The following is a 27,625-nucleotide window of genomic DNA, read 5'->3' as shown; positions in this document are numbered from 1 at the left end:
ATGTTTGCCTATAATCCTTTACTAAAATATTTGATTTCTCTAGAATTAAATTTTAATCAGGTCAAAAATGTTTGTTCACATATTTGTTTACAGTCATACTATAGTGTGATGACATATTTGAAAGTGCTACATAGTATATATCCAGCTTGATAGAAATTAGTTTGCAGTGTTGCAACCAAAAGAAAAAGTATCAAAACAACAAGTGCAACAAATGTAACTATAAATGAAGCAAGTTTGTGATTGAGTAGAATGTAACGTAAAAAAAATAGCACTTACACAAATAAACATCAAGCATTAAAGATTCAAACTGACCTGTAAAATAGACTGGAGATGGGCACAGAACAGGGCGCAGGTGTGCGCTAATCAATTGCTATCACCTCACCATTGAGTAACATCTCCTCCTGAATCGCGCAGCTGATAATCGCCTTAATTGGCGTATTTGAGATCTTTGTTCATTTTTGCAGGAAACCGGCAGGCGAGTTCACTAGAACTCGGGCCCGACTCGTGGTAATAAAGCTCGCCGACCAGCGTGTGAGTATGCGCGTTTCATTGATAAATCAGGGCCAATGTGTTGGGAATATGTCCCACTCCTTATGGTCTCTGTGCCCAGGACCCTTTTGATGTGTCTGAAGATGTCACTCACCATTGTGTACTACCCACTGGATTAACCCTCCTAGCAATTTCCTCCTAGAGTCCCTGCCTTTCAGCATGGAAAGGCTAGGAGTGCAAGCCCCCACGGATTCGCTAAAAAAATTCCATGTAGGACTCCATAAGGGCTGTATTTTGCTCAGGAGTGAAGCTGGTTGCCTTCAAGGCAGAATCCCTGGGCTGTCTCAAACTGGCTGAGCTGCCAGGTTGAGGACCCAGTGGTCTAGATGATTCTTGGCCTGCTTGTCTAGGCAACCTAGCTTGCCTGAAAAAGGTGCCTGCTGTTTTATGGGCTGGAAAATGCCCTGGGGTGGTAGTGGCAGTGCTGGCACCAGCAGTGGTGCTGGTGGTGCCAGCAGTGGTGCTAGTTCCAGCAGTGGTGCCAGGGGTGTTTTTTTGTTTTGTTTTGGCTTTTGGACAATCCATGGTCCTAGGAGGAAAAAAGAAAAACAGTTATGGGACAACCCAAAAAACTCATTTTTGATGAATAAAGTAAATGGTGCATTCTTATCTTAAATATATCAACTAGTACGGAGTCATTTTGAAACATCTCCACAGTTGACTGAAATCAAGGTTTCAAATGTAGACACTGCAAACAGTGCTCATGAATCCACTAAGCCTTTTGTATTCCCGTTCCAAATGGCACAGTACACTGCCTAAACCACCATATTAGCTGCACTATGCAGGGGGTCATTTACTTCATAACATGTGCATGCAGCTCCTATTATATAGGGAAAACCAAAAGTGCTTTAAGAAAGAATATATGAATACATATATTCTATTATAGCAGGAAGAGTAATTACACTCATTGGCTACCATGGGCACAAAACACAAGTTCGACCCATCCATGATTTTTTCGGACTTGAACATATTCTACCCAATCCACGAGTAGGTAATCTAGGCATCAAACTGTTACAAGCAGAGTGCAAGTTAATTGTTGATCTTCAAGCAACTAAACCCCCAGGTCTAAATGAAATGTTTCAAACCATTTTTATCCCCAACATAAGCCTATACCTTTTGAGAAATATAACCATTTGAAACCATTCTTACTTCCCTCTAATTGATAATTTATCTAATTATGTGTCACTTATGATCCTTAACATGCTATAGTAGAAAAAGCGATTATTAAATGATCACAGTTAAAACCATATGTGGCACTCATTATATCATGGCCGACCAATAACTTTTGTTATCCAATTGTGAAATGGTACTATTATGTAACCAAGATATAAATCCAGAATTTTTCAATAACTGTAAAGTTCAATAATATATAGTGTTAATATTTGCATATTATGATTTAAAACTGTATAAATGACTAATCCTAATGTATTTCTGTGAAATCTGATATCATTTTTACTCAAATAGGATGCATATTTTAGTGCTTCAATAATCAAGCTGACTAAAATAATTTTTATATATATATTAGCCATTCATGCATGCAGACTTCATTGACACATATAGCTTTAGGTATACACATACTTTAAATTATCACTAACTACAACCCCCGCAGGGGCTTTCCGTTATCCCTCTTTCTTACCCCTTAATCATGTTTTCCCTAGCAGGGGACCAAGCACCCACCTATGATGTGGCTCCCATTGCCAGCATAGCAGGAGAGGGAATTCTCCCCTGCCTGCTGTTTAGGCATTCTTCTCTATTGTTTGGCGAGCCATTAGACCGCCCATTATTTGCAGGGTTCCCTGCGATAAGGGCAGAAGTGCATTCAAAAAACTTTACAATTACCAAGACATACCAAGACCTTACCATATAAGGGTGGGATTTCCCTATTCCCAGCCCTTGCTTCTGACACAAACATCATCTACGTCTGCCGATACTCTGCAGCTTCCTGCTACTTTCTTAAAGACACGGGATTACTTGGGAACTTACACAACTCCTCCAAAGGTAATTGTTACTCATTGATCTATTTAGGACCTGTTTATAGATATAATCTTACCCATCGTCTGGAATTAATACCCTTGTTATTCCATAATGAGTAAATTGAATTTGGTTTTCAATATCTTTATTGATTTTCATTTTAATTATACAAACAAATAAAAAAACATCACAAGTCATACAGAAATCAATCACTCTACATCAAATAAATAGCACTAATACAATACAATATTCCAACCCTTATCATTTATATCCAAAAATCTATCCTAACCAACTTGTCTCCTCGAGTTTCATTGTGTTTTATTTACGATTTTCTACCTAATATCTATTTTTTACTGGTACTAAATGATATTTTAACCATCCCTAATTGGATTAACCTTTCTTTCTCATATCCTTGACTAGTTCATCACAGTATTGCTGGCAACCTCACCACTCATGAACCCCTAAATTTTCCCAGTGACAAAGTGACTATACTAGTAATCAAACAATTATCATATCAAGTGCTACAGTAAGGGGGGGGGGAGAAAGATTTATCCCCCTCCCCCTCAGTGACAAAAATATCTATTCAATCAATCCAACATTTACCATATCAAAAATAAAATAGTGTCCCAATGTGAAAAGAAGAACCCCCCCCCGCCATGACAAAGTGACCAAATTAAGAAATCAAACAATTATCATAGCAACGTTAATATAATGTCTCTATGTGATATTAAGGAGGGGGAGATGGTCCTCAATATATCATCCTTTAAAATAACATTTATACTTAAATAACAATACAATCTTTAATATTACCCTTAACACACTGGAGCAGGAGTTGGTCACTTCTATATTCACAATGTATTATATTGTGCTTACAGCATAACTTTCCTACTACTTTGTAAACCACAGGGTTCAATCCTATCCACATAATCAGATGAGATGCCATATTCCTACCCTATTATTGCCTCCTCCCATATAAAATCGGTGATAAAAAGTAAACAATAAAAAACACAAATAGGTCAATAGGCCTAACTATCACAATAAATATTTCCTAGGGCCTTTACCTCTTATTTATAATGTTAAAAACTCTCGGTTCCACCCCATGGGCATATAATAGTCAATCCAGGGGCCCCAGACCGTCTGAAATCCAGGTACAGTATCTTTGAGAATTGCCCTTATTTTTTCATTCACCAAAAACCACATAATTTTCCGCTTTACATGTTCCACCTTGGGCACTGAGGACCACCAGGCATTAGCCAATACCATCTTTGCTGACGTGAATAAATAAGTCAGTAGTACTTTAGTACAATTAGACAGTTGAACATTGAAAAATGCTTCTTCTGGGTGTATTGGAAATGACTTACCCACTAAATTATATGCTATCTGATATATTCAGAACCAATACTTTTTATCCTTAGGACATTCCCACCAAATATGATACAAAGTACTATCCTTTTTGCTACCTCTAAAACAAGTTTTAGTAGGTATAGATGAAATTTTCACTAATCGCACTGGCACCATATACCAATAAATCATAAGTTTGTAATTGGCCTCCAGTGCCGAGGCGTTAATGCTACAATGCGCCACAATGTCTCGGATCTGTTCCCAATCTTCTTGATCTTTACTATACCCTGGGTCCTTCTCCAAGCGTGTCACATATGTAGGAATACCTGTTGTCTTTACAGTGACCACCTCATCATATAACATTGATATCATACCTTTAGCCCGTGCACCTCGTATACAGTTTTGTTCAAAATTACTCAAGTGCCTATTATAATCATTATTCCTCATCCTAGATTGAAGAAAATGCTTTATCTCCAGGTACCTAAATATCTCACTCGTATCTCAAAAGGAAAAATGCCTGTTACCCCCAAAAATTGATTAATTCTATATAGGCCCTTATCTCTCAAAAACTGAAATCTATCAGCATTTTCAAGGCCTGGCAAAAACAGAGGACTTCCCATTATTGTTGCTAAAGGCAAATGAGAAGACATCCAACCATAACTGTTCCCATTCTGATCCCAAACCAGCAACGAGTGCTTAAGTATATGCTTGTTAATACTTCTCCTCCTGAAAGGAGGAACCCACAGGACATTCTCAATAAGCAACTGTTTAAGATCCTGACTAGTGTTGGTCGAATATCTCACTATTTGATTCGACAGCTATTCGCTTAATAAGACCTATATTGTTCGGGTGATCGATTGTCAAATTCGAACACCATTAAAGTCAATGGGGAAAAAAATTGATGTTATTGTTCTGGACTGTGTAGAGCTTCTACAGCCTACAAATACATTTAGAAAGACATGTCAAGACTCCCACACCTCTGCACAACACTGTACAAGTCAAGAAAAAAATCAGAAAGGCTTTTTTATGTTGCTGGCAAGGCCATTTTATGGGGCGGTCAAGGGAACATGCCAGATTTTTTACAGGCCTCCGAGTAGAGGCAGAGAGGGCCCCGAGGGGTTTCCTCTGGTCTAAAAATTAGCCGCCAGGTTTCACTGCTCCATTACAAGGCATACACAGGTTTCAGGGTACAGGCAGAGGGCCCTGAGGGGGGTTTTTCAGTCCAAAAAATTGGCCAGTTACACAGCTCTGTTACAAGTTATATAGGCCTCACAGGAGTGGGGACCGCATTGTTAACTGGAATCTCGAGCTGGGTGTAGTGCATCGTGAATGCCATCTAGAAGTCTTTAATACAATTTTTGTTAATGGAGGAGGCAGCAGCAGCAGGAGGAGGAGGCGGAGGAGGAGTAGTGCATCATAAATGTCACCCAGAAGTGTACAATTTTAGTTAATGGAGTACTGACAGGAAGCAGCAGCAACAGCAGGAGGAGGAGGCTGTGGGCCCTGAGACGGAGCATGGATCACATTGGTAACTGTCATCTAGAGCTGGGTACTGGGCAGGAGGCAGTAGTATCAGCAGGAGGAGGAGGTGGTGGGCTTTGAGACGGAGTATGGCCAGCATTGGTAACTGGCATCTAGAGCCGGGTACTGGACATGCGGCAGCAGCAACAGCAGGAGGAGGGGGTGGGCTCTGAGACAGAGTGTGGACAGCATTGGTAATTGGCATCTAGAGCCAGGTACTGGGCAGGCAGCAGCAGTAAAAGCATGAGGACGAGGCGGTGGGCCCTGAAACAGAGCAAGGACGACATTGGAGGCCATCACCTATATGGACAGTGTAGAAGCTGTAGCTATTGCAGACATGAATGGATGAACGAGATTCCCAGTGTCCCTACCTACTATCTAGCAAAACCACAGCCAAGGGAATAGACTTTGTGAAATCAGCGGGGAAAGAAGACCCTGTTGAGCTTGACTCTAGTCTGCAACAAGAGACATGACAGGTGCAGGATAAGTGGGAGTGTGAAGAGGTTAAGACTGTAGAGGCTCCAACTATTGATAAATGTGAAGAGGCTGAGGCTTCCCCTCACATGGACAGTGTAGGAGCCAAAGCCTTTTGGAGACATTGCTGTGTAGGGGACTGCCTTTTCCTATCTGCTAGCTGTAACTTTGTAAACTGCAGCATGGACAGCCGAACTGTGTAACTGGCTATTTTTTTTATGGAGGACTATTTCTGTATTTCTCTGAAAAAAAATACAAATATTAAAATTCTGATACCACTTGCTATCTATCAAAAAAAGCCAGAAAAATTTCTGTATTTCTCTCCAAAAAAATACAGATATTTAATTCTGATACCACTTGCTATCTATCAAAAAAAGTCAGAATTTTTCTGTACTTCTCTCCAAAAAATACAGATATTTAATTCTGATACCTCTTGATATTTATCAAAAAAGGCAGAAAACTGTCTGTATTGCTCTCCAAAAATACAGATATTTAATTCTGATACGGATAGCAAGCTGTATCAGAATTAAATAACTGTATTTTTTGGAGAGAAATACAGAAAAATTTCTGCCCTTTTTGATAGATAGCAAGTGGTATCAGAATTACATTTCTGTATTTTTTTGAAATTTTTGTGGCTTTTTTGATAGATAGCAAGAGGTAATAGAATTAAATATCTGTATTTTTTGGAGAGAAATACAGAAAAGTGTCAGCTTTTTTGATAGATAGCAAGAGGTAACAGAATTAAATGTCTGTATTTTTTGGGGAGAAATACAGACATTTTTCTGCCTTTTTTGATAGATAGCAAGTGGTATCAGAATTAACCCCCCTAGCATTTTAATTCTGTCAGTTTTTTGATGCATAAAGTGATCCTATTTTTTTAGCATAGCAAGTTTTGTTGTGAGCATGTAATTCTAAGGATTAACTCCTGGGTATAAAAAAATTTATATATATTTATTATAATATAATCATAAATTATAATATAATACATAATTATAAATCATGATTATAAAAAATAATGAGATAATAGACCACAACAATGCCATTTATAAAACAATTTTATAAAAAAAAACAATTTTATCAAAAATTTCTCATTGAAGGTTAATGCAGATTTTAGAAAAAAAAATATTTACATTTTTAGAAGACATCCCGGGTGAGGAAGATTTTGAAGCAGGGTGCTGCACAAAGTCTAATATCACAGTAAGGACAGTAGAACCTGGTTTCTTTGCATTTCTTTCTTCCTCTGTCATCAGTCTTTGAGCAAACCATGCACATTCTTGTAGGTACTGCCTTTTTCTGGGTTGGTGGTATGTATTCAATGAAGTGGCGACTAGTCAGGCATTCTGCGTTGACAGCAATGGAAGCACGACGTCCAGACTGATGGTGTTTGGTGGTTCTTGACTATGGATTCGGAAACTTGCAAAATGAAGTCTGAATGATTCACAGGCCTCTGACTATTTTTTTTGTACATAGGCACTGCTCAACTTGATGCCTGAAGATTTTTTTGTAGTACTTCCTTTGCTGTTTCCTCATCGCTGGGTAGAATGTCATGGCTTGGTCAGCTCTGTCGACACCTCCCATGGTGTTGTTGTAGTCAATCACCACCTGTGTCTTCATCACTTCTTTCCCACGTTTTGTGTGTACCAGAGTGGTGGAGGCATCATTGACAGTACTCATCAGGCACACATCTTTCTTGTCACCTCATCTCAGGGCTATCATATTGCCTTTCTGCCCAGCAACAATTTCTCCTGTCTTCAGCTTCCCTTTTGCAAACAGTGATGGCAGGTTGAGCCGGTTAGCCCTAATGGTTCCATAGGCATCTGTTCTGTGTTGCAGAAGGAACTCATAAGGCTCAGGAGAGGTGTAGAAATGGTCAGTTGTGACACAATAGCCCCGATAAAGCAATGGCTCAATGAGGGATAGCACTGAAGATGTTGCTAATCCATAATGGCTGTATCCGGGGTTGAAGTGTGTCCCTTTGCCAGTGTACAATACTGTGTTCCAGATGTAGCCAGATGAGGATTCGCACAGCATATACGTTTTCACGCCAGATCGTGCCCTTTTTAACGCAATGTACTGCCCCCAGCTGAGCCTCCCCTTGTAAGCCATTAGACTTTCGTGAATGCTGACATCTCTTTCTGGCACATAGGTTTGCTGGAAACTTTTTAGAATCATCTGGGACACTTCCCAAATTTTCTTCAGTTTTGGTGCAGGATGGGTAGTCTCATCAAAATTTTCATTGTTTTTGAAGTGCAGGTACTTCATGATGAGGGAAAATCGGTGTTCCGGCATGACAGTGCCAAAGAATGGAGTGGCAATCATTTTATTCTTGGACCAGTACCACTTCTGCACGAGTCTGCCCACAACTCCCTGCAGGATCACCAAGTCCAAATACAGCCAAATGTCATCTTTGGTCACAGGTTGCCACTTTCTGCTTCTTGCAAACCTCAGGTGTGCAAACCTCAGGTGTGGAGCACCTTGTTGTTGTCCAGCGTACCTGCATAAAACAAAATAAAAAAAGGTATTTTAGGATATGTTCTTTTATAGTGTGGTGAAAGTTGCAAGTAATATGTTAGCAAACACAATGCAGCATATATGTTTGCATAAAAAAATTAGCAAGAAATTTCAAAAATGTCAAAAAGTTAGCAAACACAGAGCAGCATACATGTTGGCATAATTTTTTTTTTTTAAAGTTAGCAAACACAAAGCAGCATACATGTTTGCATAAAAAAAATGAGCAAACAATTTCAAAAAGTTAGCACAGAGAAGCACACGTTGGCATAAAAAAATTATAAAGTTTGCAAACACAGAGCAGCACATGTTTGCATAAAAAAAAATTTAGCAAAATATTTTAAAAAATTAGCAAACACAGAGCGGCTTACCTGTTTGTCTCCGCAACAATTTTTCGATAACTTCATCAGTCAAAACCAACGACGGTAAATGAAAATCTTGGCGGTGCTGCCTGGTCCGCATCAAGGTCAATAGGGCACCATGTGCGCAGAGCACTGACAGGTCCAGAATCGTTGCTCAGTTCACTTTCGTTGTCTGATGACAAATTTCCTGGTGAATCACTATCGCTCGATTCCACAAGGGACTCCAAATCGCTATCGCTGCATTCAAATTCCTCCAAAACAGCGCTTGCACCGGCGAGATGCCTTTTTGATGCCATGTGACCTCCAGCAATCAGTCAGGAACAATCAAGATCAAAGACAAAGTGATGAAATGATACATTCAGGAAGTAATTTATAAGTCATCAAAAGGTCAGATCAAGGTCAGGGCTAATAGTGGGCAAAATGTAAATCAGGGCACTGGACAATGATGCTTGGTGTACTAAAATGTGTATTTATACTTTTATGTGTTATTATGTGTATTTTACTGTACAAAAAATGTAAAAGCAGATTACATAGTAATCTGCTTTTACATTCCCTGCCCTGCTCACTCCCCTAGATCCACCAACGATGCTGCTCACATCACCCAGAGGATGCGAACGTCATATTCTCCGGGTGATGCGAGCAGCTATAGTAAATTCTGGAGGTGATGCCAGCGGGAAAACACCGCTGGCATCCCCTCCGGAATTTACTTTGGCTGATCGCATCACCAGTTAGATGTGATGCACCATGCAGATTACATAGTAATCTGCTTTTACATTCCCTGCCCTGCTCACTCCCCTAGATCCACTAACGATGCTGCTCGCATCACCCGGAGGATGCGAACGTCATATTCTCCGGGTGATGCGAGCAGCTATAGTAAATTCTGGAGGTGATGCCAGCGGGAAAACGCCGCTGGCATCACCCCCGGAATTTACTTTGGCTGATCGCATCACCAGTTAGATGTGATGCACCATGCAGAAATCCTGCATGGTGCATTACATCTAACTGATAATAGGCGTGGGGGGGGGGGGGGGACCCGGGCGGCATTTAAAAGGAGATTACTCAGTAATCTGCTTTTAAATTTCCCGCCTGGCCACACCCCCCGACAGACGCCCCCCCATCACAGCAGGATTGTCTGATCGCCACTGGAGCATGGGGGACAGGTAAGGGGGGCTTCTAAAATTACCCCGAGTGTGACTCAGGGTTACCGCTTTTTGCAAGTATTTTCCACCCCGAGTCACACTCGGGATTACCGCTAGGGGGGTTAAATATCTGGTATCAGATCATATCAAATATCAGGTATCAGAATTAATTATCTGTTTTTTTGGAGAGATATACAGAAATGTTTTTGCCTCTTTTGATAAATAGCAAGTGGGATCAGAATTAAATATCTGTATTTTTTTTAGAGAAATACAGAAATATTCCTCCGTACAAAAATTAGCTGGTTACACAGCTCTGTTACAAGTAATATAGGCCTTAAAGTTGATAGAGGCAGAGGGCCCTAAAGGAGGTCCTCCATACAAAAATTAGCCAGGTACACAGCTCCATTGCAAGGTATAGGCCTCAGAGACAGAGTAGAGGTAGAGGGCCCACGAGGAGGAGGAGGAGAAGGAGATACAGAAGGTTGTGAAAGTGCTTTTCCTGTCAAGGTGTCAGCAGGCCGTACAGCAGTTGCCGACTAATCAGTGCACTCTGCAGAGGGGGTGTTAAAGTCATTGCCGATCTAAGCCTTATTCATTTTAATAAAAGTGAGTTCGTCTACATTTTCTGCGGAGGCGAATGTGTTTGTCACTACTCCCTCAGCTGCACTGAACACTCTTTCAAATGCCACACTTGCAGCTGGGCAGGCAAGGATCTGAATTGCATGTTCTGCCAGCTCCGGCCACTGCTCAAGCTTGGATGCCCAGTAACGCAGTGGGTCCTTGTTTTGCAGGTTGCAGATGTCCCATGTAGAGCTCAGGTATTCTTGCACCATGACTGAGTAGCGCTGCTGACTGTCATTGGCAACTGCTGCACGACCGGCGGCTTTCCTCCGCTCAAAAAAAGCCTGCATAGTTTGGCTTAGACGACCTCTCCTGCTGCTGCCACCCATGCCGCTTAAGGTAGTTTGGCTGCCAAGGCTGGTGAAACTGCCATAGGGATCCCTGCTGCTGGTATATAGAAAGGCTGAGCACAAGTCCCTTACAAGCACTTCTTGGTAGTGCTGCATTGTTGGTCAAGATGAGTTTTTCTATCTCAGGCTTGTAACGTGGATCAAGTAATGTAGCAATCCAATAGTCGTCAGACTTTGTTTTTATGTGTTGTATGCGCGGATCTTTGGCTAAGCACTCCTGCACGAATGCTGTCATGTGGCTCAAAGTTCCCACAGCTGAGGGAGATCTGGACCCACACTCCTGTGGGTCGAACAGCAGCACAGGGTCGTCCTCATCCTCCGCCTGGTCTTGCCATCCACAGAACATGCCGCCTTGTGTTTGGGTGGATGGATGCCATGTACCCTCCATATCCTCCTCTGCCTCTTCCTCCCCTTCTCCCATGCCTGCAATCCCCTCCTCATCCACCTCCTCCTCTTCCTGGATTTGCGTCACACTATGCCTATTAGGCATGCATGTCCAAGATGATGCTTGAATCGCCATCTCTTCCTGCAGCGTCCGCTCTGTGTTGTGTCTGAGCTCCACCATTGTCTGTTCCAGCAGGCACATGATGGGGATGGTGTCACTGACACAGGCCTGATCCCTGCTGATCATCCTGGTCGCCTCTTCAAAAGGTGCCAATACAGTGCACAAGTCAAACTCAATTTGCAGCCACTCTGCAGGGCTGAAGTAAGGTAATGTAGGTAAGCGTCTCAAATGAACAGACTCTATTTTGTCACAAATTACCCGTCAACCGGCAGATTGAGGTTTCGCTGTAAATCCACCAATCTGGCACTGGCTGTGTATGACTGGCGGAAATGCGCTTACAACTTTCTGGCCTTCAGCAACTGAAAAAGCAAACTGCAGGTTGTTGCTGGCGGTGAACAGGTGCTGGTGAATGGGAGGTGCTGGGTCTCCAGGGTGTCCCTGGAGGAGGAGGTTGAGGAAGACGAGTCAAAGGAGGAGTTGGAAGTGGAGGTTGAGGAAGATATTGCATGGCGATGTGCTCTGGGCGGAGCTAGGTATGCAGGCTTTTGTGCAGCTGCATCTTCCCCTGCTGCCACCAAAGTCACCCAGTGAGCTGTGTAGGACTGCAGAGTGCAGAGTGCTGCAGGGCCACAGACACATTGCTCTGCGCATGTTCATGCAAAGCAGGAACACATTTTTGTGCAAAATACTGCCACTTGGGCATAAGTACCGTGGGTTCGCACAGAGGAATGCGTAACGAAATGCATTGGAGTCCACCAGTCGGTAAGGGAGGAGCTCAAACGCAATCAGCTGTGCAATTGCCACATTGATTAGCTTTGTTTTGGGGTCATTTGGGCCATATTTCCTCTTGCGCTCCAGCATCTAGGGGATGGAAGGTTGGATGCTGCTAATGCTAACCACAGAAATATTGGACGATGGGGTAGAAGGTGTGGGGGATGGCAATGATGCCTGGTCTTGACTGCTAGCAATACGACAAACACCAGCCGATCTGCGATGCAGCTCCTTCTCACCGCTGGTGGAGCCTGAAAACTGTAATGCTCGGCTTCATGCCCCACTCAAATTGCTGGCAGCAGGTAGGGGACCTTTGGTGGCAGAAGGAGGTAAAGCAGCGGAGGAAGATCTAGCAGCTTGCTTCTGGGGCCGAGGTCAATGCACAGAGCTCTGTGCTTTGCCCAGGTGGTCCCGACAGGTTAGCGGGTGGTGGGTTTCTAAATGTGTGCTCATGCAACTTGTTCCAAGTTTGTTTGGGTTTTTGCTTCGTTTCAAGTGCTGAGCACACAGTTTTCAAATGACCATAGTGTTGTCATCACTATGGGCAGTGAAAAATGCCCACATGGGCAACTGCGAACTGGGCCAAAAGATGCTCTGGAGCTGGTGCTTGTGGTGGCGGTCCGCGGTTGTTGAGGCACAGCTGTGGTGACAGCTCCCGACGATTGAAGACTATGACTTGCCTCACTGGTACTTGAAGACTGCAGAGTGTTGGCAGCTTTTACCCTCTTCCTCCCTCTCCCCCTTTGAGGGTGCTCTGCAACCTCCTCCCCTTTTACCTGCCCATGATAATCTCCTTGTTCGCCCCATGACGGATCAAGAACATCATCATCATTAGAAGAGACAGTTTCCCTGTATGTGCCGAAAAGAAGCAGCGGCCTTTTGGAGACAGTTTCCAGTTGTAAGTGGCTCGTCTGGCTCAGAGTGTTGTGGTGAAAAGTAAGAGGAGGGAAAGCCTGTGAACTGACTCTCTTCATCAGATGACTGAAACAACTGTGCGTCTTCAAGGAATGTGTCCTGCTTCGCCTCTCCACCTCCTTAGTGGGACTTCTCTACGTACTGCTGTAAGCAAGACTTTCCAGCCGAGGAGGAAGAAGTAGGAGGAACAGGTGTATCAGTGACTATAGTTTGGGAGCCCTGTGAGGCCTGTGTCTGAGACTGGGAGGAAGAGGGGGTGCAATCACTTGACCCATGCTGGGCCATGTACTGGATTACAGAACTGAAGCAATATAGTACAATCCAACTATCTATCTAACTAATAGTGAGTGTGACACAGTCTAACTATCTAGCTACAGCACTTTTATTTTAATTATTGACTTTGACGATGCAAGCAGCACAGAGAGGTTGTGTCAGTTAGCAGATACCTGTCAGGTGTGGTAAATGCAGGCACGCTCTGGCCTTATATAGGCTAATGACTGCTTGTGTGGCATGCGGTGACAGACAGCCAATCGGCTGCCTGCCACCACAAAGATGGAGGAGAGCATCCCTGCTCTTATTAGAGGGCCCTAGCATTATGGGGGAGTGCCGAATTTGAACATGCGAACACGTGATATTCAGTTCGGGTCTACCCAAATTCGAACCGCCATATTCGGGTCGAACATAAGGACGACCCAAATTCGAACAACAACACTAATCCTGACTCTCCAAGTAGACCCACAACGGTTTCCAGTTTTGTTCACTGTCAAAAGCACTGTCAAAACCTGAATATCTAGTTTCAAGACTGGGAATTTCACTTGTGAAGATGAGCCCCGCAGAGGGCGCCCTCCCCAACCTCAACTGACCCGGCAACCTGCGATGCTGTCCATGAGCTGATTATTGAGGACCAGCGAATATCCGCAAAAAAGATATCCCAGATACTTGACATCTCACGGGAGTGTGTTGGGTTTGTTATCACCACTGTCCTAGACATGTGCAAGCTTTCAGCAAAGTGGGTGCTGAAATGTTTAAACAGTGATCAGAAGAAGGAACAGGTTGAAGCATCCAAAGCTGTTCTGGCCCATTTTGAAGCTGCACAGGTCTTTTTGGCTAGGTTAGTGACTGAGGATGAAACCTGGCTCCACATCTATGATCCTGAAACCAAGGAACAGTCAAAGGAATGGCGCCACTGAATCTAGAAATCAGCCAAAAACGTCATGGCGTCCGTTTTCTGGGACAAAGACGGTATTCTATTGGTGGACCACCTACCTCAGTGCTCTAGTATCACCGGACAGTATTGTGCTAACCTCCTGGACCAGCTGAAGGAGGCAATTAAGACGAAACGCTGTGGTAAGTTGACCAAAAGGATCCCTTTTTTGCAGAACAATGCACCTGAGCACACGTCCAATGTTGTGGCTGCCAAATTGAACACCCTGGGTTTCCAATTGGTCCATCATCCCCCCTACTCACCTGACCTGGCCCCTTCGGACTATTATCTGTTCCCGAATTTGAAGAAACCCCTTAAGGGGGCCCTATTATATATATTATAATAATATTATAATATTTGTTTTTGGGCCATCTTAGATTTTTCTCGGCTATAGTTGCTATACACAGATTTAACCGTGTCTTTACTAACTCCAATCTCCTGTTTAGGTCACAACTTGGCGAGGACTGAATCTGTGTTCTAAGAGACTTATATTCCTGTTCCAATTGATTATTTTGGAGCAAACGTTGCTTTTTTAAACGAGATACCATTTGAATAAAAAATCCCCCAATTACGGTCTTTTGTGCCGCCCATATTATTGATGCTGAGACCCCAGACTCTTCATTTAATCTAAAATATTCCTTAAGAGCTTTTTGTGTCTGCTGTACCACTTGTTTGTTACTAAGTAAGGACTCATTAGGTGTCCATTGAAAAGTCACAGACTTAGGATATAGTGAGGATAATACTACTAGTACAGCATCATGATCGGACCATGGAATTGTCAAGATGGCACTAGAGGACACCAAAGGGAGACTCTTTTTTAAAACAAAAATATGGTCTATACTTATACTAATGCCCGTGTGGTGGATGTCTCTTGATACAACCTTGATGGATCCATTAAATTCTTTTTGTCCAGCCTAGGTATCAATGAAATATTAGAGTCTCCACACACAATAGGCATTCCCTGTACATGTGTGTTTAACATTTGAAACAAATGAATAAAGAACAATATTTGATTCTCATTGGGTGCATAATAAGTGATTATTGTCACTCTAGTGTCATTCAAACATCCCATCAGGAACAAATATCTACCCTCCAGATCTGCAATTTGAGTCTCAAATTGAACAGCTTTCCTAAAACCAATATGGACAACCCTATGTTTATACTTAGAGTTAGCCACACCAGTGGGTAGGATGCATAAAAATATTTAGGGCAAGAAGAGGTTGAAAAATGTGTCTCCTGCAAACATACTACCTTATGAGTGTGAAAATATCGGAAATACCCTTATTCTTTCTACGGTAGAGTTGAGTCCCTGTACATTAAGAGAGATAATAAAGATCGTCATTTAGAGATTAAAAGAAATACCCTTTTACCTTGCCCTAGTTTCACCTTCCATTTCATACAGTGTGATCTTGAAAAAAAAGAAACATTAATTCTTCCGGGTATGGGGAAAAAGGACTAATCCACCACTCCGCAAGAACAAAACTACATCCACAAAAAACCTCTCAGGTGTACACATATTATCCATTTTCTCAAATCTCAAGTGAGGTTTAAAACTTCTCAGCCCACCTAAGTTGTGTCACTGACTTGCTTTGCTCGAGTCTATGATCAATCTCCACTGCTCTGGTATGTATTCACAACCTAACTCCATCATCAGACCACTCACGCTGGTACAAAAGCAAATGTCATTTTCCAGCTTGTAATAACCTGCAAACTTTGTGTGATGATCACAAAAGTGTGAAGTTGTTGTTCCTTTTTGTAGCAAATTCCACTCCTTTAAACAGTTCAGACTTCACATTTGAGAAAGACAGGTCCCTTACTAGATCATCTAAATCTGATTGGCTTATAAAATGTGGCTTACCCTCTTCAAATTGGGGTTCATAACATTCATTAACATCAACATCACCCTCCTGTTCCTCATCCGACATGTCACTGTCGGTAACAATAGATGTAGGAGGGACTGGGACTGGATTCTCTGCATCATGTGGCACTGGCTTCAGAGCAGAATCAAGATGATCAATTTTTGACTTAGTCTTTCTCGAAAATCCAGCAATTATACTCATACAGAAGTAGAAGTCTGAGTTATGGTCTTTTGGCTCACACCAAACCATAGGCACATCAAAAAGGCATTTTATACCTTTTCCCATTCAACCAATGGGTTAGGCCAACATAACAAACCTGACAGCAGATATGAGGTGCCCTGCTTTTATCCTGATTTCCAGTTTTACATCCAAAATATTACTTGTGCGCAAATCACACCCTATTTGTTAGGTTCTTACGTTGATCACACAGGATATATTTGCCACAAATTTAATCATATTTAATGATTAAAAAAATTAAATCTATGCTAAATGGTACAAAAAAGTTGCTGCATTTATATATTTTTTATATAAAGGGATGTGGCCATATTAACTTCAGTTGTTAGATGATTTTTACAGGCAGGTATGCCTATTTTATTTCAAAAGAGACTTATTTTCTGCAAAGGCAGAAAAATATTATTATTATTATATATTATATTTTTATTTTTTTAATTACAGTTATACCAATGCAAGGGAAGAAAACAACACAATGTACATTCAATTGTTATTGCTTTATTGAAAGCTGTTCCACCTTTTTGTTCACTCCTTAAAACATTATTTTTTACAAAAAAAAATTTAACAAACAATTCCTTACCCACTTAGAGCTATGCCCCATTCTATCACTGTCAGAAAGCCCATGTAGATTCCAAAAGGTGAACATTGTAGGTAATAGGACGCCTCCTGACCTACAGCTGTGCCTCAATGAAAAATATAAGAGCTTGACAGGACAGCCATCTCTTAACTGCATATTGTAATATTAAGAATTGTGGAAATGCCATATTGAAAACAACACTGAAATCCATTATAGTTTATATATACAATATAAAAAATAATATCAATCTTTTATAGTTGAGAAGTCATGATGAAGTGAAGGATGGCTTACTGCTTTTAACAAACTAGTGGTTTCCACTGGCAGTTTTGATGTCACTTGTTTTTTGCCTAAAACAAAAGAAACGAAAAGTTATCAAAAATTAATATGAAAACATTTAAAATACATAATTTGAGAAAATATGTAAACACTGTAGATTTGGGATAAAAAAATCAATTCTATTCATTTGAAGGATTTATTTGAATCTAAGACTATTATAACATGCTCATGAAGGTCCTTTTTTATCTATGTAATTGTACATCTAGTAGTCAGTCACATTTAACTGGTCTTGTTCCTGTAATGTTGAAGAAATTGTGTAACTTTCCAAGCCTTTTCATTTGTTCTATTAGTGTAATAAAAATTCCCCAAGCATTTATATTCAAATGAGACAAACTGAACATATTGTGGGGCAAACTATAGGGTAGCTACTGCAAACAGTATGTGATATGGTATCACTCCAGGCAATATTTTGTATCACTATTCTTTAGCACCAAAAATCAAAAGTGTTTTTTAGGTTTGTAACCATATCAACACAATTTTGACTCAAAATCCAATACAAAAAAATCCTTATTATACCTTTATAAAACAAAAAGTATTTATAGAATACAACATGAATGCTTAATTCAAGATCATTTTCTTTTTTAAACTGATGTGAGAAAAACATAATCCACATATAATAACAATAATATGATGACCAAACTCTCCAGGTATCTTAATCAGTAGAAGCAAAAAAATGAAATATAAAGATTATATAAATAATTTTTTTTGTTTTGGACTCAGTACTTAGTACTCAGTATTGAATCCAATACAAAATTATGTGAATTTCCTGCCGATCCTCCCGGCCGCACCGACGCATGCACCAACTTCACCGGGAAACCCTGGAGGTGCCCGGAGGAGCTGCAGGGACCAGCAGGAGCTGGGGGACACCAACGGAATAAAGTAATTTTTTTTATGATTTAAGCGACCCAGAGTGTGACTCGGGAAAACCTTTTTGCATGGTAAATCCACCCCGAGTCACACTCAGGTTTACCGCTAGGAGGATTAAGATGTGGTCACCAAGTTTCTTGATAACAATATGGACCCAAACTTTAAGGCCATCATTGAACATATGTTGACTAAATTAGAAGAACTGTGTTGTTCATGGAGCTTCAAGCTGTATTTACTTCACTCTCATTTGGACTACTTTCCAGAGAACTAGGGTGCTGTGAGCGAAGAACAAGGCGAGTGGTTCCATCAGGATATCAAAGATTTGTAAAAGTAGTACCAGGGTGTTACCATTCCACCCGCAGATCATCTGTCCAGCAGCCTGCAGCATCCTCAACTTCCCTTAGCTGTGCAAAGATGTACCTTTTTTAGCATCCCCTGTACTTTTATTGAGGCTGTGCTGAGCTGAAGGGCATTTCAGGAAATCCCAGCAGCCAATGAGCTGAGTAGTTCCTGGTTCCAACCTTGTCCCGCTATTGGCTGCTAGCTGTACTTATACCTCCCTGATTCCAGGCTCTAGTTGCTGGATCTTCAGTGCACTTCCTGCCTCTATGCCAGCTAGTCATTTGTGTGGACTCTCCGTGTTTGACCTCGGCCTGTTACCTGACTCTGCTTTGTCCACTGCCTGTCCTGACCTCAGGCTGTTACCTGACCTCGCCTTGCCTGCCACCTGCTCTGACCTCGGCCTGTTGCCTGTCCTTCTTCTTGTCTGCTGCCTGCTCTGTCCATCAGTCCGCCTGGACTGTACCTCCTGCTGTCATCGAAGTACCTGATCTGCGCTTTCCCTACACCGGAGCTTTCTATCCCGCTCACCCCTGGTGGAGAGAGCATGGGGCCCGCAACCTATTGTTCTCCCCACAGCAAAGCAGTCCGGTGGCTATTGGGGTCAACAGGCCCATCGTCACTTGCAGGGTGCTTTGGTGAAGACCGGGAAACACTTAGAATCTGCGCGCCAGGCAATCCCGCGTCACCTGCCAGGGGGCGCAGCCCTAACACAGGGGTGAAGGAACATTAAGCATGCTATTTCATTGCTTTGCTGACTATTGCTGGGTGCTGCAGCAGGAAACTGTAGACAAAAATTAATGGTTTTTTTTTGTCCACAGTTTCCTGCTGCAGCCCCCCGAAGCCCAAGAGAAGTAAACAGTTTTAACAGTAAAAACACTTCTGAGTGCAGGGGAAGAATAAAAAAATCTGTTTTTAATAATGTTTTATTCTATTTTAAAATTTTTTTAAAGAACTTCCCTAAAATTTGAAAAGAATAAGTAATGTAAATGAAGATTGAATACATTCTTATTGGTGAAATTTGTTAAAAAAACATACATGACGGGTGGATCGGGTGTGATTTTTTAATTCAGAGCCCCCCCCAAAAAAGAACAGTTGATATGAAATATTGAAGATAATTTTCAAGTCATTATATTTTGCAGGCCTGTGTTGTTTGTGGTTGGTTTCTGTTATTAGTGTTTATTTTCCCTGTTTATTCCTCTGTCAAAATTTTAAATAAAAAAATGATATAAGTAGGATTCTTGGCCCTGGAAAAAGTTAGGAAAGATTTAAGGTTAGGAGACATAGACAGACTACTAACACAAAAGCAAAGCAAATTGATATACAATCTAAAAGCAATGTACTACCCAGGTTTAAATAAAATCATACATTTTAAGTCTTTCCCTATAAACACCCCCCCCCCTTTCCTTCACCTTTTTATTTTTATATTTATTTATTTTACTGAGTGGTTAGACCGCACTCAAATATCATTAATAATGAGATGTATTATATAGAAAACAATAAATGCATGCAAGCTCCTTCTGTGTGATCCAGTTCATGGGCTTTTATTGAGCCCTAGATACTCCCATGGCCCCTCCCTGTAACTCTCAGTGTCCTAGTGTTCATCCAGGACTTCTGAGTGGGCAAGCTTCCGCTGCTCACATCGTGGGTCTCTACATAGGGTGTCCCCGTTGCATGAGCAGGGGAGATTCCCCTTACTTCCAGGTTGGCCGTCATCTGAAACGGAGCCATCAGCGGGAGATTCAATTGGGTCTCCTACTGAAAGGTGTCCCACGTGTTTCTGGGGGTTTATCCGGAAACTAACATAAAGGCATGTCACAGCGCCACGTGGGACGCGGGACTGAAGTCACATAAGAGGAGCAGCCAGAGGGGGTGAGAGCAAGAGAGCTGATCTCTGTGACCCAGCAAACAACACCTGAAATGTAAGTTTCTGTACAAATATCCTTTGGCACAATATTGAGGCAGTTTATTTATTTATTTAATTTGATTAATTTAATCATTTCACTGGGAAAATTTAACAGGAAAGAAATACATTTTTATAATATTTCTTTTTTTATCTTTGATGGTTAATGAATTGTATGAAAAATTGATGAATTTTTTCGAAAGTATCCCCAATCATGTCTTACAAAGTTGATTATATCTTATATATTATAGGAATTGATGATTTCTCTAAAAGACTGCTATGTATACCCTAGACAAATTTGCTTCATTATAATAAGGATTTCATCACTAATGAGATTTAAATAAATCCACAGGTGATTGATATTGTTGAATCACAATACATTGGAACCTCAAGAGAGGAGCCCACAACAATCATGTTTGGAGATTTTCATTGAAAACGATATACATAACATAAGGGTTACTCAGCTCGAATAAAGTTTGATTGTTTTATCTAATATTTCATTAGAGAATGAGAATGAAAAGAAAGTGGAAAAGCCAGGGTATTTGTTAAGTGTGGCAGTGTATTTGAAAATTGTGTACAGCATAGTTCCTGATTTCCAGGAAATAATATACATTTGAAACAAGATTAGTATTGTTCAGCATACAAAAACAGGTAAGTAAGGTCAACCCTCTATGTTTTTAGACATCAGGGTTCCTTTTGACCTGTTCGCTAGACATAACATTTCTGAATATATTGAGATGGTTTTCCAATTAGTGTCCCGACGCGTTTCGCCTCTGAGGGTTTCTTTAGGGGACGTTTTTGTACACAGCCCCTCCGCTGCATGCAACAGATCTGCATTCAGCCTTTCAATAGCTACACCAGACCCAATTGGCACTTTTGAGTGCATCCCTTCCACTTAATCATATTAATTTCATCTCATAACATCATCCTGCGGTACAACCGTTATTGCAAAGTCCCCATCAGGGTATGTGGCCCACTTTGATTAATGGAGTTTGATTAGCCAATCTCTCTCTTTTACCTAATATTTCATTAATCCAATGGAGATGATGGATAAACCATATTATGGCATTTGATAAGTGAGTATGGGATTTGCATCCAGGGGGTTTTGATGGCAACCTTTCACCATGAGAATAGGATTCAAACAATATGTGTGTATTCTATTTTGTTAAAGGATATAAAGAAATTGATGTACCTACCATAATATGTCCCTCTGAGGAAGTCCTCATGGTAAAAAGTGTTAGAGACATTAGAATGGAAAAAGTAATCAATTTCCAATATTGTCTATGTACTCCAGCAAGGAATAATGATACGTACTAATGTTTTGTATGTTTTTGTCAGCTTTCAGAAGGAAAAGCTCTGTTGTTAGGGAACATTGATGGTGATTCCCCATGAGGTCACACACATGCAATCTGATTGTAATTGATGCAATCGATAACGGGTAATTGACCTTTAGCTTTATTTGCAGACATATAGTGATGATCAATGTCCAAATGCTTTACAGACATACAGCGATGATCAATGTCCAATAGCTTTGCAGACAAACAATGGTGATCAATGTCCAATAGCTTGTAGACAAACAATGATGATCAATGTCCAATAGCTTTGCAATAGCTTTGCAGACAAACAATGGTGATCAATGTCCAATAGCTTGTAGACAAACAATGATGATCAATGTCCAATAGCTTTGCAGACAAACAATGATGATCAACGTCAAATAGCTTTGCAGTCTTACAGCGATGATCGATACACGAGTAAACAGGTGGAGAGTGGAGGATACATGAGTAGCGAGAAGCAGGAACCAAGAATCAGAAACTGGGAAACAGGAAGCTGTCATGATCAATCTGCACTGGAAGGAAAACAGGGACACTTCATATAGTGCCGTCCTAGTCTCTGATTAAAGCTCGCACGGACATGTGCAGAGTAAGTATACGCACTGAGCATTTGCGAAGTGGATCATTTAGACATAGATTTGTGACAGAGCCCCCTCTTTAAGGGCAGCCTCTGGACGCCTTTTGGACTTGGTTTTTCCAGATGCTCCCAGTAAAAGTCATTTACTAACTGAGTGGCATGTACCGATGTCGCAGGCTCCCATGAGCTTTCTTCTAGTGTAAACCCTTTCCACTTGATAAAGTATTGTATGCCTTTACCTCTTTTTCGAGAGTCCAGTATTCTCTTCACCTCAAACTCCTCCTCTCCGTCCACAAAAATGGGTAGAGGTTCTGCCATTTGGACTCTGTCTGGGTTCACCCGTTTTAACACAGAAACATGGAAAACGGTGCTCTTTCATGGTGCGTGGAAGGAGTAATTGATAGGCCACTGGGTTGATCTGCTTCGTGATAGAAAAAGGACACACAAACTTGGGACCCAGCTTCTTGGAGGGGCAATATAAACAGAGGTGGGCACTAGAGAGCCAGACTTTATCCCCGATCTTGAAATTGGGGTGAGGTCACCGATGTCTGTCTGCATTCTTTATGTGTGGTTCTTGTGCCAGTTTAAACTTCTGCTGAAGTTCCTGATGATCATGCTTCAGTTCTGAGGTTACCTCCTGCACTGCCAAGACAGATAGGTTAGGTGTAAGGTCAGGAAACATGTGCGGGTGATTCCCGAAACTGGCAAAAAAGGGAGACATCTTGGTAGAAGTATGCACTCCATTATTAGGAGCAAATTCAGCTAAAGGTAGCAGACGCACCCAATCGTCTTGAAGAGATGAACAGTAACTATGAAAACTTAGCCGTAAATTGTGACCCCCGATCCGACACAATCTGCTGTGGGAAGCCATGAAGACGAAAAATCTCCCTGATGAAAATCCTGGCGAGATCAGGAGCTGAGGGTAACCCCTTAAGAGGAATAAAGTGACTCTGTTTTGTGAAACAATCGACCACCGCCAAGATGGTGGTAAATCCTTCTGACAGGAAGTTCTACTATGAAGTCCATGGAGATGTTATCCCATGGCTGATCAGGTACTGGTAGAGGTTTTAGGAGCCCCATGGGAAGCGCAGTTTGTCCTTTGCTTCTAGCACATACATCACATCTTCGGACAAACTCAGTACAATCCTTGTTTAAAGTAGGCTACCAAAAATTGCGGCGTGTTAGTTCAATAGTCTTGGAGGAACTGAAGTGTCCAGCCATGGGATGGGCATGCATGCTTTGAAGGATAAGAGTCCATAAGGGAACTAGGACAAAGATTTTTCCTTGATGCAATAGAAAGCCTGCTTATCGAGTTCCTCTATACCAGGCGAAAGTGTCTTGGGAAGTCTCCTTGATTTCATACAATAATTGTGTCTCCAACAGGGGAAAATTACTATCTAGAAGAATCGGTTTTCCACGTTCGGGCGACTCAGCCCTGGAATGAACCCGAGACAAGGCGTCTGCCTTCCCATTCTTTGAGCCTAGTCGGTATGATATGTGAAAATTGAACCATGTGAAGAAGAGGGACCGATAGGCCTGATGAGGCCAGAGATGCTTGGCAGCCCGTAAGTACTCCAGATTCTTATGATCTGTCCATATCACAATTGGGAGACGAGCCCCTCTAGAAGATATCTCCACTCTTCCTGGGCTAACTTAATCGGCTAACTCTCTGTCCCCCACATCGTAATTGCACTCGGAAGATGATAATTTCTTGGAGAAGAAGGCTAGAGGACGCAGTATTGGCTTCTCACCTTGTCTTCGAGACAGAATGGCACCAACAGCTTGCTCAGACGCATCCACTGTCAGCACGTAAGGCAAGTTAGGGTCTGGATGTGCCAACACAGGAGCAGTGGTAAATTGTGTCTTCAGATACTGAAATGCCTACTGGGCATTATCATTCCATTGGAAAACCTTCTGTTTCCGTCCTAAATCGGTCAACGGTCGGACAATGTGCGAAAAATCTCTAATGAATTTCTGATAAAAATTTGAGAAGCCTAGGAATCTTTGGACCTCCTTGCGAGATGTGGGGACGGGCCAGTCGAGGACAGCAGAAACCTTACTTTGGTCCATGGCGATGCCTTGACACAAGATATCCAAAGCTAGGAAGTGTACGTGATCCTTCTCGAATTCACAATTTTCAATCTTTGCAAAAAGATGATTCTGCAGGAGTCAAGTAAGAACCTTTTACTTGTTCACGATGCTCCTCGAGGGAATCTAAAAATGTCATTAACAAACCTTTGAAAGGTCACTGGGGCATTACACAGCCCGAAAGGCATTACGAGGTACTTGAAATGCACGTACCGGGAGTGGAAGGCAGTCTTCCATTCAACTCCCTGCCTGATGCGGATCAAGTTGTACGCCCCATGGAGATCCAACTTGGAAAATACTCTTGCTGTACAAAGCCGTTGGAAATGTTCAGATAAAAGGGGAAGTGGGTATTGATTCTTGATGGTTACCTGGTTCAGAGCACAATAAATCGACACATGGTCGCAGGGAATCATCCTTCTTTCCTACAAAGAAGATACCCGCTCCGGCGGGTGAGCGTGAAGGTCAGATGAATCCCTTAGCAAGGTTTTCCCCAAAGTAGGTTTTCACTGCCAGGAGTTCTGGATCGGAGAGTGGGAAAATCTGACCATAGGGGATGGTAGACCCTGGCAGTGAATCCATAGGGCAGTCATATGGCCTATGAAGGGGCAAGGCCCCTTTTGGATCGAAGACATCCAAGAATTCTTTGTATACCTCTGGGAGTAATGCTTCCTGTTCCAAAGACAAGGTAGCCATGACTAAGGATTCGTTGGTCTCCCAGAAACAGTTCTGCTGGCAAAACATACAAGAAAAAGGAATGGTACCCTTAGACAAGTGGATGTCGGGATCATGGATCAGCAGCCAAGATAGTCTCAAAATAGCCGGAAATAATGGTGAAGGTAGCAAATCAAAGAATAAGTGCTCATGATGCCCCGAAGAGGTATGTACCTCCATTGGAGTGGTACAAGTGGTATTTGGCCCAGTAGGGGGAGTAGAACCATGAGCCAATGAAAAAGCAATGGGAAGGCTTCTTTCTTGAACTGGGATTCTTTGAGCGTGGGCGAATTGTATGTCCATGAAACAGTGAGTTGAAACAGAATCAAAAATTGCGTTGGTCTCAGCGAGACCTCCTGGCCACTGAAAGGTAAGGGAGATGGATATAAACTTTTTTCCCACAGTCATTAGGGGATAAATTATAATGGTCTGTAAGTGAGGCTTGCCTGTTGGGCGATGTGGGCAATTCAAATGGAAGTGTCACGCAGCACCGCAATACAAACAAAGTCTTTCATCTCTACGCCGCTGCTTTTCGGTGTCAGAGAGGGGTGGATGAATAGTTCCAATTTGCAAGGTAAACCACCCTGAAGGTGGTTTACTAGTGGAGACCAAAGGAACGGCTGGCAGCTGTACTCGACTGGAGGTTTTAACACCGTCCCTTTTCCCAGCGTGTCCCTCTCTCAGACGACGATCGATCTGAGTCACCAACAAAGTCATTTAGAGATTCTGGGAAGACTCACCAAGACTCAGGGATGGGGACATGGGCTAGGTCATCCTTGATCTGTTAAGAAAGGTCTTGGTGAATTTGGAAGCGAAGTGCTGCTTCATTTCAAAACGTGTCTGCAGAGGCCACCCAAAACTCTGCAATGTAGTCTTCAAAAGGACGAGGGCCTTGGCGTAATCTGCACAGGGTTAATTCTGCTGAGGCTCCACAACTAGGGTCATCATACACGGCCCCCATAGCATTGAAAAAAACATGCAAGGAGTGGAGAAGGGGGTCACCTTTTTCAATCAGGTGGAAAGCCCATGGCTCCACCCGCAGTAGTGAGATCACCACTTTGACCCATATTACATCCGCAGGGTATGTTTGTGGCTGTAAGTCAAAAAGCAATAAGCAAAAACTCTTGAAAGATCAGAATTTCTTTCTTTCTCCGTCAAAGTACTCCGTTAAAGGGGCCTTGGGTTCGCGGTCTGGGGGTGAAGGCCTGAGACCCTGGGGAAGTGGACTTCGCAGCAGATGCTACTTCAGGGATTTGCTGGTCATCAAACAACTCTGGAGGGTATCCAGACAGTTCTCGAGTTGTGAGTAACCCCCATGCAGATTCTGTACCGCTTGGGTAAGGCTGGAAACTTGCTGGGCCATTGCCTCAAGGGGTGAGGGTTTCCCTCCTGAGCTCAGAGTGGCGGATCGATACAGTCAGCTTTCAGAAGGAAGAGCTCTGTTGTGATGGAATATTGATGGTGATTGACCAGGAGGTCACACACATGCAATCTGATCGTAAGTGATGCAATCGATAACAGGGGTAATTGTCCTTTAGCTTAATTTGCAGACAAATAGTGATGATCAATGTCCAATAGCTTTGCAGACAAACAATGATGATCAATGTCAAAAAACTTTGCAGACTTACAGCGATGATCGATACATGAGTAATCAGGTGGGGAGCGGGGGATAGCGAGAAGCAGGAACCAGGGGTCAGGAACCAGGGGTCAGGAGCAGGAACCAGGGGTCAGGAGCAGGAACCAGGTAGCTGTCATGATCAATCTGCACTGGAAGGAAAACATATAGTGCCGGTCTAGTCTCTGATTGGAGCTCGCACTGGGCATGTGCAGAGTAAGGATACGCATTGAGCATGTGCAAAGTGGATTATTTAGACATAGGTTTGTGACAGTTTTTATGAAACTTTGTACTAACACAATAAAAATGATATAGAAATGTTTTCATAAAATTTGGAAAATTATTGTGCACGCACCTAAAAAGGCCCATTTTAAAAAGCCTTAAATCTATTAGTATAAAACCAGGGATGTGGTGTGATTGTAAGTCTCTGTTTTTCAAATAATGATATTTGTTAACTGATTTTTTTTGTTAAGATTTCTGTGACCCGATAAAAAACTCAGTAGTTACCTACTTACAATATTGAAGGGAGCCAAGTAAACATTTGTACAAGGTTTTGTGCTTGGACAACTTAGTAATGAATGCATTGTAACAGAGCCACTGTGCTGATTCAAAGGGGAATGTCCCAGTAGCATCCTTAGTTCCAAGAGTAATGCCTGCAAACAATACAAACACAAATGTAAATCATGTGGATATTGTTAAAATAAACATATTTTTAAAAACAAAATGATCAGATCCATAGACATAGAACACAGTAAGTTAGAGATATGTTGTTACATTGTTTGCACCGTGTGGAGACTGTTTTTGTCTTTAGGAATCATATCACAAACTTTCACTCCCAATGTTAAATTCGAAAGTTTCTAGCAAAAATTGAGAGAACACCAATGTACTGTCCTCTGGACATAAGTTATTGTACTGCATGGGTTAATGTTGTAAGTTACTAATAATTAGTAGGAATGCTCA

General features: G+C 42.0%; 1 protein-coding gene across 11 annotated transcripts in view; it reads right to left on the bottom strand.

Annotated features, from left to right (window-relative positions):
* Nucleotides 1–16,799: 16,799 nt before the first annotated feature.
* TERT (telomerase reverse transcriptase) overlaps nt 16,800–27,625 on the bottom strand; it is a 292,351-nt gene continuing 281,525 nt past the window's right edge. For 6 of the 11 annotated variants that reach the window (XR_011920876.1, XM_072411987.1, XM_072411994.1 and 3 more), the window contains 2 exons: nt 27,181–27,318; nt 16,800–17,245 (listed from right to left, as the gene is read on the bottom strand). Coding sequence is in view for 10 of the 11 variants with exons in the window: in XM_072411987.1 (XP_072268088.1) it covers nt 17,142–17,245; nt 27,181–27,318 (242 nt within the window). In the remaining variant the exon portion in view is untranslated. Of the gene's footprint in view, nt 17,246–27,172; nt 27,319–27,625 lie in introns of those variants that run through there. The other 5 variants (XM_072411989.1, XM_072411993.1, XM_072411988.1 and 2 more) reach the window with 3 other exon arrangements.

This window comes from Pyxicephalus adspersus, chromosome 5 (genome assembly GCF_032062135.1).
Source record: "Pyxicephalus adspersus chromosome 5, UCB_Pads_2.0, whole genome shotgun sequence".
In the NCBI taxonomy this organism is placed as follows: domain Eukaryota; kingdom Metazoa; phylum Chordata; class Amphibia; order Anura; family Pyxicephalidae; genus Pyxicephalus; species Pyxicephalus adspersus.
Note: the sequence above shows the minus strand (reverse complement) of the source record. Positions and strands in the feature narration are given on the sequence as shown.